Below are 22,068 nucleotides of genomic sequence, written 5' to 3'. Positions count from 1 at the left end.
GCGAGATTTCCCATCTTTCTTCTTGTGCGTGCCATGCAACTATCCTCCTTACGACTATCAAAAGCTTCCTAGGCAGCTGACGCAAGAAGCTCGCTAAACGCTGGCCATGATCAATCGAACGTTGTCCAGTTGCTAAATGTTGACTTCGGCTGACCGTTGCTCCCGTCCATCGATGAGTGGTACTTGCTACCATTGCAGCCCATCTGACGGCCATTCGGAACCTGCGCATTATGAAGAATATTGGTCGTATGTTGCTGTTGCTCGGCTTTACCAGTGCTCCCGTTAATGTGCAGTGACGTAGGCTTTGTGCTACCACCGTCCAGCAGTGAGAATTTATCTAAACCATAGTTTCGCAACAGTTCGAAATCATCCGAGACATTACTTGCCCGTGGACTGGCACCAGTACCAGCACCAGTGGACGTGTTGGTGCGTTCACCGCCGCTACTGAACGGACGCTGTGATTGTCCATCGCTTCCCGTGCCTACCGGTGATCGATGTTGGTTGTGATGTTGGTGTTGTGGATGAGGGTGCGAAGACGCGACGTTTTGTTGGTAAAGCGGTGTAAAGTAAGGATAGACCGGATTATTAACGCTCAGGCTGGTCGAGGGAAAGGATGCCGTGGGCATCGTTACGCCGGACGCTTTTGCCAAGCTGCCACTCGAATAGCTGGGTGGTGGTGTTAGTGCTGAGCTGGGAGTCACATGCGTGGTGCTGGCCGTGCCACCCGTACCGATTGGTTTGGCCCGGTCATTGAGCGGATCAAAGTCCTCCAGCTCGAAGCTCGAGTTGGTAGTGTCCAGTGTGATTAGATCGAGGGATTCATCGTTTACCAGCGGGGTTGCCCTTCCGGCCCCGGACGTAGACGCAGGGAAATCGGGTGTATCACCGTTTTGAGACTGCGAAATATAGGCGGTAGGATTTGTGAGAACAGGGAGCAGCAGCGTAGCGGCCCCGCACGGGAATTTACGGGTGAGGTGGTTTTTTTTCTGTCTGTGCACAAGGGCAGTATCCTTTAATGGAGGAAATCGACCATTTAACCTGCACGGAAGCGAAACGAACTTGCTCGGTAGCATAAAAAACCGATCTACAGACCAAAAGCCAAACACCACAAACATTACAACAGATTGTAACAGCTTAAGGATCACGACTTGATCGACTTGTTATATTTACGTACAAAAGTTTAATCCAATCTAAATAGATGACTCACGTCCAATACAATCCAATATATTTTGCAAACGAAAGTAAAAGCGATAAAAATTAAAACTCGTGCTGCAAATCTTTGAGCATTAGAAGCGTGTCCAATTCAAACATTACCAACAAAAAAATCTTACTAAAAAAATGCAATAAAAAAAAACAAACAACTCGCTACCATCAAATAAATCTACCAAGCATTCGCAAATCAATTCTTTTCGTAAAGCATACAAAAAATATAAGAGAGAGTAATGTTAATAACAATTGTTGATTTTCAACACCAACAAAAATCTTAACCAACTGGTACCTCCCTAAAAGTCTAATAATAATGTTCAATAAGGAGATTAAGACACTGTTCTGATTTGGTTTTACACATCACACTTGAATAATGACGAAAGATTGAGGGAGAGAAATTGAGAACGGAAGATATTAAGGGAGTAGTACAATCTTACAGATCAACTCAAACAATAAACTAGCCATCACACCTCATAAACTCTTCTTATTCTTCTTTTTAACTAAACATCCTACTAGGTCACGCCGGCCATCTAATGACTTATTAGATTTGCTAATACCACGTAGTTGGAGAGTTGGAGAGCCACCTTACTACGAGGTAACGCTCCGGATGGAAACTCTAACACTGTTTCTATGATTTTTACGTGGTTTTAGTTATTAAATTTTACACATTTTCCCCCAACTTAGGATCTTGCAGTTTTACTTCATCGCAAATATTTATTTGAAATTTGATGCATGCATTGATGCATGAAGGACAAGTAAAAATCGATTTTTTTTTCCAGCTAGAAAGATAATCAAGGAGAACGTTTTCAGGCATTCCTGAAGAGAATGATTTAATTTTTATCACAAAAAAGAAGGAAAGATGATTATTTAATTAGAAAAGAAACGAAAAAGCAACAGATTACTACTCTTCATAAAATGTTTCAATTTATCCTGAAAATCCAGAAATAAAAGACGAAAGAAATCAAATAACTCAAAATCTTTTCTAACTAGCCAACCGGCTATGTCTAGTCCAGAAATGATTCAAACATTAGTATTATATTTTCAACCCCCTGAATGTCTATTTTTGGATAAGAAATCTGTTTTTTTTTAATTTTTTTTTTTGTCACATTTTCTTTTCTGAACTTCCTCTAAAAGTCCTGAGCAAAATGACAGGAATTTGATCAAAAATATAGGAAAAAAAAACTACGATCTAAATCTATCTCCAACGCTACTTTGTATTGATTTTACTCGTAGATCTGCCGTGTACTACTCCCGGTAAATGACAATGATTGTAAGCAAACACCGATAGTAAGTAGAGCCTCGTTCCATAGCGATAGAGAAGGGAAAGAAAAACACTAAGCAGAGTAAAAAGTACAGACGATGACGATGATAATGACCAACCAACGATGAAGATGATGTTTGGCGACCCTCTTGTGCAACTAATGGCAGTGAATAACACAATATTGCAAGGATAGCGATGGAGATGAGAAAGCAGATGATTTGAAACAAAGTTGTGCCACACAAAACAGCGATCGTGATCAACATTGATCGATGATGAAAAACACAATGGTAACATAACACACACGCACACAAAAAACACCAGAGCAGGTTGTGTCCTGCTGCTTGGTCCCACAAAAAAAGGTACAGAGATGTATGATGAATTTCATAAACAAAAGCCCACATAACGTAACACTCATCACAAAATGGACAAGAAATAGTAAGGAGAAAATACAAACAGGTCTTACTATAGTGATTAAAGTTGTGGAAATTGTTAACTGGGTACTCTGCATCGCTGCCGACGGTACGGGTTTAAGGTTGGGTTGATCGAAAGGCGGTGAAATCGTGATAACAACATCAACTAACACATCGTCAGTAGAAATTATCGCTGTTTGCACAATTCCTTCTTGACCGAATTGTACATCTATCATCATGTTTGTATCGTTCACACGGGGCTAGATGGTTCTAAGAGGACCCTCAGGGCGGGATGAGGACACGTTCTGCAGCTCATCTTAAGCATCCTGCTTCGCCACCGTTTGCATGCTTAGCTTACGCTCGATCTTAACCAGCAACTACGATTCCACGAGCATTACAGGACACGCGTGCCATTGTGTGATGGAAATTTGGTGTGTGTTAGATAGGCATTGTTGGTGAGATTCAAAGAAGGCAACATCGTCACGAGCGTATTCAATGGGTGTACAGGCAAAAAAAACGAGATGGAACGTTCAAGGATTAACGCGGATTAAGCAGTTTCGAGCAGTAACACGTACAGCGAATAAAAATAAAAGGGGAAAGAAGAGAATTGCGAAGAGGAGAAAGGGACAAAAGTTTCATAAAACAAATATTACAAGCCGATAAGATAAATGGAATATATATTTTTCTCGAAATCGATTCGCCGAATAGAATACATTTGAAAGAAATCGAATGATTGAAAAAAAAAAACAACAAATAAATCGATTTAATGACGGAAAGGTAAGAAAAGTTTTTGAAACACACTGATCAGGAGGGCACCGTAAAGAGTAGAAACGCGCAATAGAGCAGCAGAAAGCAGTGGAAGGTGTGGTAAAGGGCATGTTTCATTACCTCTTTGCGGAAGGTGGGCTTCGGAGCAAGCGGTGGCCGTTGCGGTGGCTGGGGCGCTTGCGCTTTCGGTGGATGAGGCAAGGTATAGGCATGCTGCAGGGGTGGCGTTTTGCCGGCTGTTGCTGCACTTTGTACGATCGGCTGATGCTTCTGATGTTGCGTTTGGGACGTCAGCAATGGCGGCAGGATGTGATTGCTACTGTTGTGCATTGTGCTATTGTTGGACGTGGGAGAGAGCTCTTGCTTGCGGACCACCACCGGCTGCCCGAACGTCATCGACATGCTGGTGGTGGTTGTGGTCGCGATACCCACGATACCCGCGATATTTTCACCGACCGTCGCCGTTGTAGTGGTAAGAGTGATCAGCTGTTCCTCCTCGTCATCGAACTGGAGGATGTCGTTGCGCCGGACGGAGGAATCGCCCTGAGCCTTCAAAGGCGGTGGAGGCGGAGGGGATGGTAAGGGAGGTGATTGGTCGATGATCGAGGGGGAAGACGTACCGGAGGGAACAGCGATCGGTGGCTTCGTCTTTGGTACGGGAGGTATGAAGTTGTTGTAGGTACGATAGGGCGATGAGTTCGACGAGGAAGACGACGGAGGTGACATGGGTGGGGGAGAAATTTGAATGGCAGCCAGTGCGTCGGCCGCCGATTGGAACCGCCTGGGCGGTATCGGTGGACACGGTGCGTCTGGCGAGAGATCAAAGTTTGACTGATCGTCATCGTGGTAGTCGCCGCTGCCATTGTTATTGCAGCTATTGCATGGTCGCCCGGTAGTTTGTCGCGAATAGTCGAGATCGAGGCTTAGCAGAGGTTGCGACCCGACTGCTACAGACTCTTGTATACGAGGTAGTGCATTACCACTTCCACCCGGTGGACTGACCGGTGCTCCCGCCCGGGACGATGGCCGACTGCCGGAGTTTCCGCCTTCCGCACTGTTTGTTGGTTTGAGCTGCAAGGGAGGCAAATGCAGAATGGTTGGCCCCAGCATGGACAGGAAAGGAACGATGAAACATCACGCAAACACAAACGCACACATACAGAAACAAAACCCACACGCACGGAAGGAAGGTGAGTGTGTGAATATGCATGTATATGTCGAGAGTGTCAGTATCAGAATGAGTGAATGGCGTGCAAGATATCGGCACAAGAAAGATAGAGAACAGAGTGATGGCATTTGATATTCACAGCTAAGATGAACGATGAAAAGGATTGCTATTTTATATGAGTCCCTTTTTTTTTTGTTTGTTTGTTAACTGATAATAGATTTTGTATGAACCACAAAACCCCAAAACCGAAATGAGATGGATCACCCATCTGAAACAGTACCAAAGTAGAATGCACCGACAGAGAGTAATTTGGAAACGATACATGAGCATCACACACAATCCGCTACATCCATCAAGGGGGATGACATTTGATTCAGAGAAGAGTTAAACTCACTATAAATATTGCTTAAAGTCACTTTCGAAGAATCAAATCATTATACTGATATAAAAATGGATTATTCCCATCGTTAAAGGGTTTAATATCTCATATAACAAGCATTAGAATAGCTTAAACAATGCAGGATTTAAGATGCACAACATTTTCCGACTGGAACACACATTTTGTCAGTTTAGATAAGCTATTTCAATCGATAAAACAACTTGCAATTGGTCTAGAAAGCCGTCAGATTCTTTATTGACTAAATCTGCCAACTTAGGCAATATCAAGGCCACTTAGTGCTCAACTCCTGAATATATGCAACACTATTTTTTAAATCGACATAGTACCCACAGCACAGCATCAGCCGATGCTGTTTCACAACTAATAGTAATATAAATATAAATTGTCAATATTGTATCAGCAAAACAAACTCTACTGCACTCGTCAATACTACTTCCACTCGTTGCAGCATGATGCAGCAAACAAAACAAAAAAACGACGTTCCAGTTGTTAGTGACAAAAAGTATCAAAAAAAAAAAACAAACACACGCATACACATCACTCACGCACACGATATTGGCGACCCAAATACAATACGTATTGTAATTGTGGTGATGCTCACAAGATAAGGATGCAGATTTATCATTTGCTTAGGCTTCGTTAATAGTGCAACAAAAACAGATGCATTTTATAAGGTACGAAAATAATAAAAATCTGGCATGAAAATTTTAAATCAAACAATAAAAAAATGAATTCAATCACTATCTAAAATATGATTACTAAATTACGGCGTAGCTTCTGTTCTCCGCGCAGGAGTCACAAATTAATTTTTGTGCTTCACTGGACGCAAATTATAAAGGCCACCCAACAGTGACCTTAACAAAATCAAAAGAATTAAATAGTTTACTAAACTATAAACTTTAAATTTCATTCATTGCAGCACATTTCACGCCAAACATTCTACAGATGTTTGACAGGACGAAAAAGACGCAGAGCGGGAAAGAGTAGTTACTGAGCCGCACTTATGCTACGGAATAAGAAAATATTGATGCTCTCCAGCTAGGAGGAGAATCCGTTCATGCCTACTTACATTCCGATTAACGGCGGGCGATTTAAACAACGTCAGATGGTGCTGCATCTCCTGCCACAGGTTCATCTCGGACGAAGAGTTCGAGCTGGTGGGGCTTAGCGTAGGGCTGCGTATGTCGCTCGCACTGCTACTGGTCATGTGGTTATTGTTGTTACTGCTGTTCGCATAGCTGTGATTGTTGTTCATGTGGCTTGTGCTGCCAGCAGCACTACTACCGCTACGTGTCATCGCTGCCGAGGCGCTATGATACCCGGCACTGCTACTATTGCCGGCGCTGCCACTCCCAACAACACCATTGCTTTGCGGAAGTGACTGATGCATATGGTGTTGATGATGATGGCTGCCCAGCAGGATATGTGGTGAGTTGTGTAGCGAGGTTGACGAGGGTGTAAGCATTTGATGCGGGTTGTGCGTGTGGTACACATCGTCCGCTAGGGCGATCGTTTGTGGCCGCTTGTTAAAAACGGGCGAGTTGGGCGCTGACTGATGATGGCCGCCAACGTCGTACTGATGGTGCAGATGCAAACTACTGCTACTGTCGAGCTTGGTTTTCGGTGGGGTCGTTTCGCGAAACTTGGACCGTAAGCCTTTGTAAGCGGTCTTCACACCTTTACCACCCTCCTTGACCTAAAACGAAAAATCCAGCATTAGTTTTGTGTTAACTTGAATGTTCTTATTCGAACCGTAGCCGAACACATTGTACAAAACATTAACAACATGCCAGTAACGTGTTTGTTTTTTAAATAAACTGCTCAATCACAAAAAAAATTTACAACATAGAAACCCCCACTCACCGATTTGACCGCCGAACGTACTGCCGGATTAGTCTAGGGAAGCAACAGCAACGGCAGGCAGCATTTGTACCCGTCAGTGGAACACATTCCCGCGCGCACAGCCAGATGCCAAGCAAAAAACAGCGCAGCGAAGACGATTTTCCCAAAAAAAGCGGCGGGACACACAGTGTGAGAGATCACGCCACACGCCAACACCCCAGCGAAAGTACACACCGGAAGCAGATCGGGTACCACATGAGTAAGGACAAACGTTTGAGTATCCACGTGTTGAGATGATGGAGCACGATATCATGAATGAGGCACACACATCCACCGTGAGTGAGGATGGAGTGAAGGAAGCGTCAGGTAGTGAAAAGCACAACCGGTCCAGAACGTGGAATGATTTTTCGATTTGGTGGAATGGATGAAGTAGAAACAGTGTAAGCAGTTTCGGCATGGAGTAGCGAGATGATGCGGTAGAAATACATGAAAAAGATGCAGAATGGTGAGCTTAATAATTTATGTATGATTTTTTTTAAAGCGAAAGAGAGCCAAAAACGATGATATTACTTGAAGAGAAATGATTATAAAAAAAATTAACGGAAGGGCAACAAACAACATTCTAGCGAAGAATTGAAAACAAACTCATAAATGTACGAATTGATCACTAGCAATTCTTTATTGAGAAATCTTGAGCGGGGTGCTATAATAACTGGTTTTATGATATACTATCCCGTTTCGGTATCGACAGAAAACGCAAAATATTGCCCTAGCATAGTATCAAATTGTCTAAGCATAATGTTTGTAAAAAATAACTTAATCAAGGGTGTAGTATTGGTATGCATTCATCACAACTCGGAATGTTAAGTACAATTGAAATCATCACAATCAAATATCATTCACCTGTGTAGATGAATCTTTCTTTCTCTAGTCCACTATTAAATCTACCATCAAAAGGATTCAAACTAAAGCAAAAGGTAATAAAACTAATAACAAACAACCGAAAGGTGCCGGTAATCGAATGAAACCACATACAGGGATGGTGCATAACAGAATGGGAAGCAAAAAAAAAACAAAGAACGGAATGAAAAAGGTGGCCACTATCGAACCAACGACACTACCTTATCCTTGAAGTTTTTCAGCAGGTCCTTGTACTGTTTCGTCTTGCGGCCTGACTTTTCCGCGTACCGAAAGTACTCCACCTCGAACTCGTCCGAAAATCCCTGACCAGTGTTTAACATATCCAAACGTTCTTCGATGAACTGGTAGGAAATATGGAGAGAAAGAAATTATTGAATAAACGGACGTAGCGATATTATTTCGCTAAGATTACACCAACCTGTTGGAAAATTTGCAAATCAAGCATTTTGTCCAAAAACGGTCGTAAATGCGACGGCCGTGACTCGATGAACGTTTCCGGATCGAAGGTAATTTTATCGTTAAACTTTACCGCGTCCCGATATCCACCGATTAATTGCACTAGAATACCTGCAACCGCAATAGAAAAGAAACAAACGTTTAAAATAAATTCAAAAAAAAAAAAAAACCGGCCGCACCCATACGCCGTACCTAGAAATATCTTTGAAACCCGATCGCCCCGATGATCGGCCTGATTAGAGAGCTGCTTCTTGAGCGAGCTAACCAATTCCTGGGGCATACTTTTCACATCGTCGAACGGTGTTTCCAGCGTTCGTTTATCACAGTTCAGTATAACGACGTCACCAATCTCCTCCCGTCGCAGCGTCTCGTACACCGCCTCCGGTACGCCGATAAGGAACGGCATCGGTGCAGCGAGTATGTCTTTCATCTGCATCGGCAGCACCGGTATAAAGATGTGCTGCCATACCATCGGATAGAGGAAGGCGTTGGCCGCCTGCACGCACGACGAGAGGATGTCTAGGCGACGCGAAACAAATATGATGCGCCGCTCTGCCAGCATAGCGGCAAATATTCCTATCATGAATTTTGGTTCCACAAAGTTGTAGTATTGGTTGAGATTGTGCTAAAAAGAAGGAACAGAAGTTGCATGTTAGAGGTCGCACCGAGTGCACGAAGCAAAAAAACTATTCTTACATTCTCCGGAATACTGGGAAGCTGGAACTGTTGAGGTCTTTGGAACAGGAACGTTTGGGAGGCGCGGTCGTAGTGTAGCTTGAGACAGGCTCCCGGCTCCGGTACACCTTTGTTGTATGATTCGGCCAAAAACGAGGCAAACTCGTTCGGTCGGTTCTTCCGTATATCGGCCAACACGTTCAGGAAGCGCATGAACGTATCGTGCCACGGAAGGTACGTGATAATCACCATCGCTGTGGGTGATTTTGGATCGTGCCGACAGAACCCGAACCGCCATTTGGAATCGATGTTGGTCAGCACAAACGAGTGGACTTGGATAGTGCGGCTGGGGACATAGAAGACAAATTTTAAACTGTTAAAATTACGTATAATTGTATCCAATTTCATTATAATTTTAAAGAAATTTTAACATGATCTTCTTAGAAAATATATTCAGGATAAATATGTAAAATTAAAATAGTTCGCTGATATTCAAAATAGCCTGGATTGCTCCATCTTCCCGGTTTAACGACCTGAGCTTATGCCGGTCATCTAATGGATTATTGATACCATGTTGACGGGTGGGCAGTTTTCAACTTTGGGGACCGGCGAAGACCGGCCCAAATATCGCCTTGGTCGTCGGATCGCCTTGATGTATGCAATCTATTTTTCTAGTCACCAATCATTAGAGCAGGGATTTTTGAATGTTTTTAGCTTAAAGAGACTTTAAGTCATTTGAACACATTCGTCTCTTTCATTGACCTGAGTTAGTGCACGCTTTAAGGTATAGCATCCCCATAACAGGTCCTAGTGAAACTATGTTAGGGAGGGTCCAAAATAAATAAAATACTTCATGTAAATTCCATCACTCTTTACTCGATTAAAGGGAACTTTGGAATGCACACACGCCTGCCTAAAGTCCATCTAAAAACGCACGATAAAGCACTGCCCTTCAAAGTTCTTCTTCAATGAAATTAAGTCTTCCACTTACCGGCCATGATTGATTGACCGGGGTAACGTAGAAAGGTAGTAAACGACCTTTAAAGGGAATGAAGTATGAAATGAGATAAGAAGGCCAAACCCATGTGGCATGATAACTCTCTGTTTGTTCAACGCTTGCAACCACACGCTGAGTTTCGTCGTCGGCCACAAGTGGCTCGCAGTATCTGTGTCTGCGAAGTAAAGTCGCTAGAGAATAATAGTGCAATGACTCACGCAATCGACCGTTTTTAGGTTCTGTTTTTGCGAACTAAACTTTGCTTGCCTCTTGAAAATTTCATTATTAAAACTACATGACACAACACAATTTGAGCATTTCATTAGGAAGGTGCTTCTATTTTGGCTACTTTTTTTCTGGACACAGATAAATCATCACCGGAACTTCCCTCGGAAGGCGTCATTTCCTGTTCTGTAGCACGCAAGCCGCAAACAAAAGCACAACATGGTGGTCATACGATGACGACAGAAAGCAACAGATTACTGTCCGCCTGTCTTGTAGTAGGCAGTCGTCGTATTGCTGCGAACAAAATTCATTAATTCGCCGAAGTTAGCGCGTAACTGGTCAGTGAGTTTCAGTCAGTCCGAACGGGGTGGGTTTGGGTTACGTAAATTATAAACCACTTGTTGCAATGACCGTGGCCCCTAGCTCCTCTTCGCGTGGTTAACTACTGCTACTGTTTGAGGCTAGAGGTGCGCCACGAGAGTTGCCGTTGATGAGTAATTAATTGATTAAATATTAGCCACACTACCGTTCCAAACGAAACAACCCAAGTTTCGTTCCGGAGGATCAACTAAACGATAAACTCGCCACTAGCTAAAGCAAGGAAGCAATGTCTCGAGAGATTTGCAATATCTCCAAACAAAAAACGACTCTCGTCCAGACTTTAAAAATCCCCAGCAATGATCATTGCAGTTAGATAATGTTTGCTTCCAATCTTAGCTCCCAACACAACAGCTATAAAGTGTCGAACGTCTATTTAAAATACACCACAAATATAAACAGAAAAAAAACCATCAAAAAATAACTTCAAACCCATTGTCATGATGGCGTGAACCGGTGTTGCATGACCAATCTCTACTATCGAAAAAAACCCAGTACGTATGCCGCGCATGCTGCCTACGGCCCGGATGAGTCACCCGGTCAGCCTACAAGCAGGTTCCCGGTATCGAGAGCACGTCAGGTTATGTGCTGTTTGGCCCCGAACACCGTTCTCACTATCGTGCCCAGACTGTGGTGGAATGAACTGAAGGGTGAATGGATCCGTAACCACGCTGCTAAAGGTCGAAAGCACCATATTTCCGCTGCTAACCAATTTGTCTAGAAGCAGCAACGGTCACTTCTTTGTCTTCCACCTGCAGAGCTAAAGCTAGTTCTTCCCTCCGAAACGCCACACAGAAGGTGATTCCAATTGCCGTAAGATAAGTTCCGTCCCTCACGAGATACAGATGAGCAGCAGTAAAATTCCGACGCTAGAGTGTCGTCGCCGGACATAAAATGCATCGCGCCGATCGTTCGTACGTCACACTACAATAATCAGGCGGACGGAAAAGACGGTCATCGCGGCGTAATGATGAGCGATGAATTCCATCTTCCACAAGGCGACAACTAATAACTAGTCCGGTCGATCTGCCACAAATCCACCGCCAAGACGGCGAGCGATGATGTTTCTTCATCATCGGAAGTGCACCGTAATTGATGCTGGTACTGACATTAATATAGAGGACCACAAAAGCACAACACACACACACACATATAGATGGTCGGCTTGCGTTGTCATGAAGGCAATGTCCAGCAAACCGGAAACGGTGCTCCAATTCATACGAAGCCACAAGCAGCAACAAGATCTACCTCCATCCATCTGATCTGCGTCCGTGTCTCATTCATCTGCACAGGAGTATCTCATCGAGCGCAGCATCAGGTTCCGCCTTGCCGACTTGTCTTGTGATGGATGCCCGCAGGCATCGGAATGTGACATTCCTTTCGGAGCTTCGAGCTTATACACACCGATCGATTCAGCATGGAATGGCCCACATATTATGTGGGTATCGTGTTGCAGCCGAGCCGGAAACTTCGCGCGCATCGGGCTCGATGAACTGGAACGGGACCACCTCCTCCAGCGGTAGTGAAGACATTTATGACCATTACATGATAATTGGCAGAAGCAAGAACCATGCCGAACTGCCCAGAAAGCCAATCATTAGCCAATGGACGATGTGTGACTGCGTTTTTATTCCCCTAAAAGCCTAAAATCCCTCGGCTGTTCGGCATGGTTTGCGTACGGCTTGTGAAATGTTCCATCCCTGGTGGTGGCTATCTCCTAACGCGCGACGACCCATATCGTTTTTCCCAATCATCATCATCAACACACATACACAGCCCGGCCTTCAACTCGGCGATAAATGCTTAGCCGCTAATCTTGTCACTGTTTGTTAGCTCTCGGTTAGCTCGTTTGGATGTAATTCGATAAATATACATACATTGCTATTATGGTGCCGCGCTTGGTACGTTAACGTCGCTGGCGGTCTCATCAACATTCGGTCCTACTGGCGAACTGTTGCATTTGAAAGAAGAGACAAAGCCACACACATACACCATCGGAAACTCCCTGTTTCCGATCGTAAATACAGTTTCGATGGGAAAGAAAAACACCAAACATAAACAAAACGGCAAAACCGACGATCCCTCTAGTGAAGGTGCCAATCCCCGCAATATTAGAAGGTATCGGAATAACGATGATGATGGCGTTTCGAAATACGACGACTTCACCGACAATCGACACATATCCGGCATGCACTCCTCCCTCGCGCGGTAATAAAGAGGCAGACGAAGGGAAACTTTGTCCACCCACAAAAGTAGTCAACGACTCACGCGGCATGTGGCGTAACGCTAACGGAGGAGATTCGAGCGTTCGTCACCCCAGCTTTGCATAATATACGTGCCAAATCGAGAGGCCACACTTGAAGCCAAAGCCGATGGACAGCGGTGTTCGGTGTGTGCTCACGTTCGTCACAATGCACGATCGGCTGGATGGACACGAAATTGCAAGCGATAATGAATGCGGTGTGCGCGGTTACAGCGGGCAAACCTAAATGGTACTAAGTTGAAGCTGAAAAAATCCCACTCCATGTTCCAGTCCATGTCGCATGATACCACGATGACTGTTGTGGGAATGGGTCGGCTTCACGTTACCGAAGGGTGTACGATTTTCTCCTCCCTTTAATAGCGTTACACGCGTCGGAAGGGTTGACGAGGAATGGAGCGAGGGATAGGAATTTGATTAAATTCCGATATCATCATTATCATGCACTATGAGACAATGAAAGGTATTAAAAGGGGGACGAGCCGGTTATGTCATTTGCATGACAAGTTTGTTTGAATACGTTAGCAAAAGTCATGTAATTAACAAAAGGTTAAATACATCAACTAGTTTGTAGATAACTGATTTATGTATTTGTTTGTTTGTTTGTTTGTTTATTTATTTATTTATTTATTTAATCACAATGAATTATGACGGTGCAATGCCGTAAAGTCAACACCGCTTGTGATGATTAAATTATATGAACATAATGATAAGGCATTTCCTCCTTATTCTTTGCCTTCATCCCGGGCAATGAGAGTATTTTTATCATAATCATGTGCTTTTATTTGACAATTTCTATATGAAAGTCGCGCATCTCTTTCCATTTACTGTTGTTTAGACAGCCAATAACTCATTGAAGCTTGGCCACCTGCGTAAAAGCGACTACAAATCATGCGTGAAATGATTCTTGATGGGTTGATGGCGGGTATGGGTGGATTAAAATGACTTCATTATACAAGATCATTGAATACGCATCGATACATGGAAAGCTTAAATAATCTGTTAGAACTTCCTTACTGACGAATGACGTGATGGAGCCAATGGCATTAAAGAATCTTCAATTTCAATGTAAATAAATACGACAAAATATTACCAGAACGGGATAAATTTACTTTGCAAGATAACTTATATTTAGAAAAGTAAGAATTTAAAGGCTTTTTTATTGTTTAAATTTTTCCTGGGTTTTTTTTATTGAATGGCAGAAAAGAAATTGGTAAATTTATATTGAATGTTATGCATGAACTCTTCGCTTGACTTCATCTGCAAATTTATAGTCATGCTTGTCATGGTTAGTTCCTAAATTCGGGCGTTCCGGAATGCGACCGTTGTTCAGGAATTCATTCATAATTCATTTATACCTTCAGCACGTTTTCCGAGCATTCTCAACTCATAGCTAAATTCGGAAATAAGACTCTAGCATTGTTAATCTACCAGTGGCACGCTGCATAATAGAATTGCAAGGAGTCCAATACAAGCGCTCTTAACGCTCAGGTCAGGCTTGTCTGCAGGATTTTATTTCTTATTTTTCTGCAGCCATTTATAGCCCGGTCAAAATCAACCCGGATGGACCGGTCAAAACCAACCCAAAGTCTACGGTACATTGATTTTGGTAAATATATTTTGCAACGTTTCCAATCCAGAGCACAACAATCCAACCGCTGACATAAAGCACAGTGCCGGGCAACGTTGCTTTTGTTGGCAGAGTTCATGACACCGAGCGAAACTATGAGTCACTCGCCATACAAATCACCAAATGCACCCTTCATGTTAACAGAAGTGTCTACCTTGTATTTGTTGATGAGGGGGAATAATAAAATTCCTAAGGAACAGCTCATAAAGAAAATGATTGCCTTCAGTTCTGTCTTGAAGATGACTTTAAGAAAGACATTCTGGTGCCTTGAAGATTACCTTCGAGCAGCTTGCGTTATGCTCTATTATATTTGTAGCCTTTATTATTTTAATTCTATGAGAGCACTTTCGACTAGAATTGTAATAGCAAAAAGGAAAAAGATCTTCGCACTGAAGGTTTATAGTGCAAAAGTCATCCATCATCTGGCAAAACCGCAAGATAGCACACACTATCTAGACATTGGTTTTTTCTCGTGAATATCAATCAAATCTATCAGCTTGGATAATAACCAGGCAAGTGGTCATGAAAAGTTTTTGTACTAATTAGCAAAGTTCACCGTCAAGGTCAAAGGTCCTACGAGCAGTCTGCCGCATAGCAAGTCTAGCCAACATAAATGTGTAAACAAAATCGAGCCAAACAACGGCTCACTACCGGTGGTAGTAAAGATTTAAATCAGAAATAAATTTTCATAACTAACAAAATCCTCCCCCTAAACACCTGTTTTCCTTCCACGCAACTCAATCAATAACAAAAACGCCCTCCATCAAGGCCTCCCCCGTAGTCCTAGCAACATTATTATTGGGGGCTGTTTAAAATTCGCTCATTAGGAAGCATTTTCGGTCCGGATTTCCTTCCGTCCGGTCGGGGCATCGGACCCGGTGCGCCCCGTCATGGTGGAAGGTGCCTTCACGCCACACAATAGCACGCCGTAGAGTGAGGCTAGGCGCCCGTGTTGGTGTTAGGCAGAGCATAAAAAAAAAACAATTCACGGTCGAAAAGCGAAGCGATAAAAGTCAAATCATCGTCAGCGTTCGGGCCAAAGCAGCCGCCCCAGGCTGATGTTTGGAGGAATTTCACCCGGGTGAGGCGCGCTGCTGCTCTTTTTTTCCTACCGCCTATTCGACTGATAAGTGAATTCTAATTGTGTACGTCACGAACGGCACGAAGGCCCCCGAAAGAATGAATGGTTGTGCAAACTGTTGAATTTGGAACGCGCACTTGTCGAATTTTTAGTTTTCCACCATCGGAAGAGGAAATAGAGAACAATAATCCTCTTCATTACTATCGAAGGCACGTCCACAGAGTGTGAGACTTCTTTAAGCAGCTATTGACACTGTGCCCTGACACAGTGGCTGTCTGGTGTTTGTGCGTTGGATTGGACTTGCTCGCCTGAGCACCCTCATTTTGTGGCCCATATCGTGTCATTTGAGTCCACACCTTTCCCCCAGGTTATCAATCAATCGCAAGTGGTTAGACAATTCTTGATACGGTTCTTGACGCACCTTTCAAACGCACACGGAAACGCAAACGCAGGAATGTCGGCGGTAACCTTCGCATCCTTGAACGACTCCGGGAAGCTTTCCACGATGTAGCCCGGTGCGGAGTCGTCTGCCGTACCTGGGGCAATTTCGCACCAGAACTCAAACAGTCGGCTGACATCCTCCCTAGAAGAAGAAAGAAAAAGAGAGGCAAGAGTTAAAACACGATAAGAAAACGGGAATTTTATGATACAGAACCGTCGGAATGGGGAGCTGACACGCACGTACTCGGGTGAGTTCATTGAATTGGGGAATTCTGAAGGAGAACTACAAATTGACGTTTTAGATACGCCTACTTAGGCCTGAAAGAAGCATGGCTGAATAAGAAAAACGACACAAATTGAGGGTCTTCTAGCCTCCCTACTGAACCTGTCACAAATAACCATCGAAATCGCGCATCGGGGAGTCTCTGCTGCTTGTTGAGGCAGGCTCCGGAAATCGAGATCTCGCTCGAACCTGTATTTTCCAACCCGAAAGGGCACACCTTATTTTTCCTTGCTTGAGCAGAAAATGTAGAGCATACAAGGGAGGAAAAGGAAGCCTACGACGAACAATTGAGGCAGCGAGAAAAACGGGCCTTTTGATTGTACGTGAGATGTGCCTTTTCCCAACAAGACGCGATGGGTAAGGAAAAACGATCCGAATGAAGGAAAATTGGTTCTCTCTCTCTCGCTCTTTATCTCTCTGTTGTGTGCACTAAGACTCTGGTTAGAGGATTTTAAGGGAATGGTGTTGTTTAGGTCCGAGATAAGTCTTGCGAACAGAGCAAAAATAAGGAAATAAATCAGCAGCTGTAGTCGTAGTAGCACACAGCCGCATGCACACAACCACATACTACCGCGTGTGAGTAGGGCTCATCTCATCTCACATTTTCGTCCTTGGGGGCGTCCTCTCTTTTTCTATAATGCTCTCCTTTTCTTCCTTTATCATGCGAATTGCTGCTGGATGCTGTGAAAGATGCTGATGCTGGGGCTTCTCTACATTCGCTCGCTGCTCTTTCCGAATCGGCCTAGATTTTCTTCTATTCTATCGCACGGCCTAACCTCGCCCGTTGTCCTTGTGACCATTGCGCGTGATGAATGAATGACCCACACAATGAAACGAGCAGGGACAGCTAGCAAAAAACTGGGCCCTTGGTTGCATTCTCTCTCTCTCTCTTTCTCTTTCTTGCTCCCGCACCTACCGTGCACTTGTGGTTTACTACGGCTAGGACAGTTTGAGACAGGTCAATGAGCAAAGTGCTTACGACGGTGGCCTTCTTGAAGTACTTACTTGATTCGGGAGTTCATGTCACTCCGAAGGGCCTCCCCGGGAAATGAGGGGGCAGCGGGCACACAGCTTTACACTACACTTGGGACAGTAGTAGCGTATGTACTAGCCTCCGAATCCACACACACACAGCCTTACACTGTCACTTGCACACGTACAATCGTGAAACAATCGCAAGCTGATGATTACAGCCTTTTTCAAGACGCACCCACAGCCTCACCCGATCGATCTGGAGAAGCTCTTGCAATGATTGCTGCCTTTACACACAAGAAAACACAGGTACACACGGCAGTTGCATACGGAAGCATACGGAAACACGTACGGCGCACAGAATCTACACCATTCACAACACAAAACACACAGAGCTGAACACCACACATGCACGCATACACGCCCTGTGAATGCACTTCAAGCTGCACTTTTTCGCGGAGCAGCGATTCTCCGGTAAGACAACACACTGGAAACACCCGTGGGCGATACTTTGTGATGCGATTTATTTTTCTTCTCTATTGGCTCTACATCTTCCACTTACAACCCCTTGGGTGATTTGAGCTGGTGCAGCAGCTCCTGCACAACATTCACAAACACGCACACACACGCACAGCTACACTTGTACACGTGCGGGGGACACAGGGCGAATCTCTATTGCTTCGTGGATAGCCTTTTTCTTCCGCACATATTGTGTACGATATGGAATGGCTTTGGTTGCTGGGGTAGCTTAAAGGGGCGCACGCACAACACTACCGTCCAGCACAACCACAACAAGGAAGCACACGCACTTAATTTAACGGGAGACGATACACATCGATGTGCTTCAATTGTTTATTCGCTTGCAAATACAACGGACTCTCACTTATCCGTGACCGATAGAAGCAATTTCCCGGATAATCGGAATAGGAGTTTTGACGTGTAAAATGAGGGTTTGTTGTTTAAACATAGTTCATTGATTTAAAATTGAAAACGATGTGCCTCTCGCAGGAATGCATTTTAAATTCAATATGAAACAAAAGTATCCTGTTAATACTAATCAGTACTTTTAAAAAGAAAAAATAGCAAAACAAGACATCGTAGCCTGCAGCAATTGTATTGCATTTTATATGCATCGAGAGAAACGCAGTAAAACATATATAGTCGTTTTTAAAAATTATCTCAAATAAACCATCTCTATATGAAAATAAAAGCTTATCATGCATAAATTGCCAAATAAATTTTTAATTCGAAGAATGGTTGATCAATTTTCCAGTTTAGGATACCAAAATTCTGATAAATATCATTCAAAATCATATGTTTTCCAACCCTTGATACAAACGATACATTACCGTCAGTAGCGCCCTCTACGTGTGAGATGACGACAAGAAATAGCAAATGGTTTGGAGAAGTGCTACCGGTGGAAATTAGCGAAACACTTGAAAAATAGCAAAAAATTCTCTTACTTCAACTCGGACGCTTAAAATGTGGATTTTAAACATAAGGTTAGTTGGTTAGATACCTTTAATAGATTTTGAGTTATTGAACTGTATTCATCACTTTTTTCGCAATGCCCGCTACATTTGTTTCGTAAAAGGGGCCTCGCATTAGGAACTTCGTAGCTTCATAGCTTCATAGGGGTTTCGTTGAGAGTTCTCCGTACTACCAGATGTCTTGTATTAGTTGTCTCGGATCTTTGTGTTAGCTACCGAGTCAAAGAAAATGACTTGATACACCGACCAGGTCAAGGTTGGGCCCTAATGTCCATAGGGTCTTTCAGAGGCTTTTTCAGTAACAGGGTCATGGTACAATTTGTTTTAAATTATCGCATTGTTTTAAGTTATTTTATATTATTTGCACAAAGTTAACAACAATATCTCTTCTTCTTAGGCATTAACACTAGCTCCCTTGCCCATTTAATTATAGTTTACTTGTTTTGATTTTACCCTGTCCTGCCGTTTGATGATCGGCGCCTCAATCGCGTCGGTCATCAGATCGCATCCTATACAGTTTGTTGAATAATTTAGAACTCGCACCATGCTCTTGAAATAAGTTATTTCTGAAGCTATCAGTTCTGTTCCATCTGACACATATCCCACGGATCTGTTGATTTAAAACATTTGAGGATAAAAAACCGTGCCTTTCAATTAAACTTCGACGAATGCCGGAACGTCAAAGTAGTAGCGGTTGTATTGAACGTTACGCATCAAACAAATCAAAACGCATTCGATTTCATTGATTGATTTTTACTTTCAGTCCAGTTACATTCATGAGCACAATGACATTGGAACGCATTTGCATATTGAATGTGCAAAAAAAAAATCTGCCTTGCTGTTTAGTTCAGTGCAGTTTGCAGTCGGATTGAACCTGGCCTCAAGTAACGAATGTATTGCACCGGTACCGCATCGGCACGATTGTTGCGCTGACCTGCATTTCACAGCCCGTTATGTGATTATTTGATTACTATCGATTCGCACAACCCGATACCGTTGCGGATCGGTGAATCGATCGAAACCTTCCCTCCTAATCCAACGCATAGCATGCGCACTGTTCCTAAGCGTTTTCTTCCGGTGTGCTGTTGCCAGCGAAACCAATCGGGAACATTATGAATCCGTGTCCGCTACTTCCAGTGAAACAACATTGTTGTTGATTGTTATCTAACACCTTCCCTATTTTCGGAGTGGCTTTCGTAGTCGCTACCTCACCAAAGTCGGGTGGCCACAGTAGAGATAGGTTTCAGGTTGCAATGGTAAAGTGCGCCACAAGTTCCGGTAGGGTTTGAAGTTGATTGGAAACGCATTAATACATAATTGTCGCCAGTTTAATAATGAACTCACACGCCGCGACTCCGGTGTGCATCCGGTGTGTTTGCTGCGTCTGGAGGGTGATTATCGATAGACGGTGCACGTACTCTCACACACGGGTGTTGAAAACGATGCTCATTCTATGCGAGACATAAGTGGTGATTATCGTTCGTTAACAATCAAACCCTCAAACAAACATTCTCTAATCACAAATCGAGAGAATCGGCATAAAGAAGCGAATGGGCTTTTGAAAACTCAAAGCCTCAATAAACGAAAAAAGTAAATCGGCATTACCATGTTAGCAAAAACCCTCTCTAGAGCCCAAACAGGCCACAACGCTCTACCATGCCTTATAAACCGTAGAAGGTTTTGGTATAAAAGGTATATGGGAGCTGTCAAAAGCCTTTTTTTGAATATGAACAGTGATTTAAGGGCTCAATTAACGATTTTTGCTAGTACGGATGGCTTCGAGTTAGAGGTTTTACGTTTCACCAAACTTTTGTTTTCCATTAGTCGCGACAACCCAAATTGAAAAGAAACAAATGGAAAATGGACATATCTGATATAATTATTTATTATTTAATTATTCTCTGCCCTTTGCCGGACCAGACGGACCTCCCCTCTGGTCAGCCTTGTCCTAGTAGTTGCTTGCCTTTTAACGATCTACTAAGAGATAAAATGTTAATAAAATTTAGAACATGCGGGGTGTCAATGCCTTCATTCTTCTGTAGTGTAATGTTTCTAGTCCAAAAAGTTAACATTAAGTCCGATAAGAGGGGCAAGAAGCGTCATTCACCCATGGTTAAACGGTAGAACAGAGTTTTTGTGAATTATCTTTGAATGGTCTCCAATCTGTCTATTCTTCGTTTTTGTTGTGGAGACCATACTACACTAGCAAATTTTATTATGGGACGTACTAACCAACATTAGAAAGGTTACAAACTTAAACAGTCCCTACGCTCTCTGATCAAACGGAGCATGAATTCTAAAACAAGAAGATCTTTTCAAATTGTCAAGTCAAAATGATTTTAAAGTGTTTAACCTGCTGCCATGGATCACACCGAGATCAAGAGCTTCGTTAGTGCGTTTGGCAGTGGCGGATCAAATATTTTTTCACCATTTTGTAGTATTTTTTTTTTCTATCGCTTAAGTAATGAGAAACAAGTAAGTTCTATCGCTCAGTTCAAGGAGCATTATTGATTGAAAAGATTAATCTTGCCTTAACGACCTTCTTCTAGATCACGTCCAGCGTATAGCTTACAAGACTTGCTGATTCTACCTAGTTGTATAGACAGTCGGAGGAACGATCCGGATGGGATTTTAATCTCGCTCCTGCCGTGTGAAGACCGGCTCCGTCTCCTCTACCACCGGGGCACCCAGTGTGAAAACGGACCTAAAACTCTCAAAATAATTGTTTAGATGGGTCAGCTCTAAGAACTGAAGAATGAAGAAATATTTGTCAAAATTGAGTTGGCTTTCCGGAAATCGTAATGCGAACGTTAGAGTAAAAACTTTCGTAAAGTTCCAAACTATCTCTTCCCACTGCCCTGATTTCGAGACCTTCTATCAAACGTTGGAGTATGATAATCAGGACTATAATGTAATGATCGATCAGTGCCTTCACGTTCAATAGTATGAGCAAATGTTAAAGTTACTGTACGAGAATGCATCACAAATCGTCCATAGAATCAGATATTAACATAAAGAACGAAAAAAAACAAGCTTCAACTTTAAGCTCTGCTTTTCCCCAGTTTTTACTTCATTGAGCACCGCACAGCGGAAAGCGTACTCGAGGATTAACAGCCCAGCTCGACATGTAATTGCACGTATTTTTCACATATTAATTCCATACGGTGTCCGACCCACTAACCAGCTGTGCCTGCATGTATTTCA

General features: G+C 43.2%; 1 protein-coding gene across 3 annotated transcripts; it reads right to left on the bottom strand.

Moving 5' to 3' along the window:
* Positions 1 to 101: 101 nt before the first annotated feature.
* LOC126563911 (DENN domain-containing protein 1B-like) lies at positions 102 to 17,665 on the bottom strand. 3 transcript variants are annotated; one of them, XM_050220701.1, is made up of 10 exons: positions 17,408 to 17,665; positions 16,100 to 16,261; positions 9,129 to 9,453; positions 8,625 to 9,057; positions 8,395 to 8,543; positions 8,177 to 8,317; positions 7,077 to 7,109; positions 6,283 to 6,909; positions 3,766 to 4,716; positions 102 to 896 (listed from the first exon to the last, which is right to left on the bottom strand). In XM_050220701.1, the coding sequence occupies exons 1-10, from the start codon at positions 17,422 to 17,424 to the stop codon at positions 111 to 113; spliced, it is 3,624 nt and encodes a 1,207-aa protein (XP_050076658.1). In that variant the 5' UTR covers positions 17,425 to 17,665; the 3' UTR covers positions 102 to 110. The 3 variants fall into 3 exon arrangements, with proteins under 3 accessions (XP_050076658.1, XP_050076659.1, XP_050076661.1); XM_050220702.1 differs by lacking the exon at positions 3,766 to 4,716; XM_050220704.1 differs by lacking the exons at positions 3,766 to 4,716; positions 7,077 to 7,109.
* Between the last annotated feature and the right edge of the window lie 4,403 nt (positions 17,666 to 22,068).

The sequence above is a fragment of the Anopheles maculipalpis genome, chromosome 3RL (assembly GCF_943734695.1).
Source record: "Anopheles maculipalpis chromosome 3RL, idAnoMacuDA_375_x, whole genome shotgun sequence".
Lineage (NCBI taxonomy): Eukaryota > Metazoa > Arthropoda > Insecta > Diptera > Culicidae > Anopheles > Anopheles maculipalpis.
The sequence above is the reverse complement of the archived record's forward strand: the minus strand, read 5'-3'. Positions and strand labels throughout refer to the sequence as shown.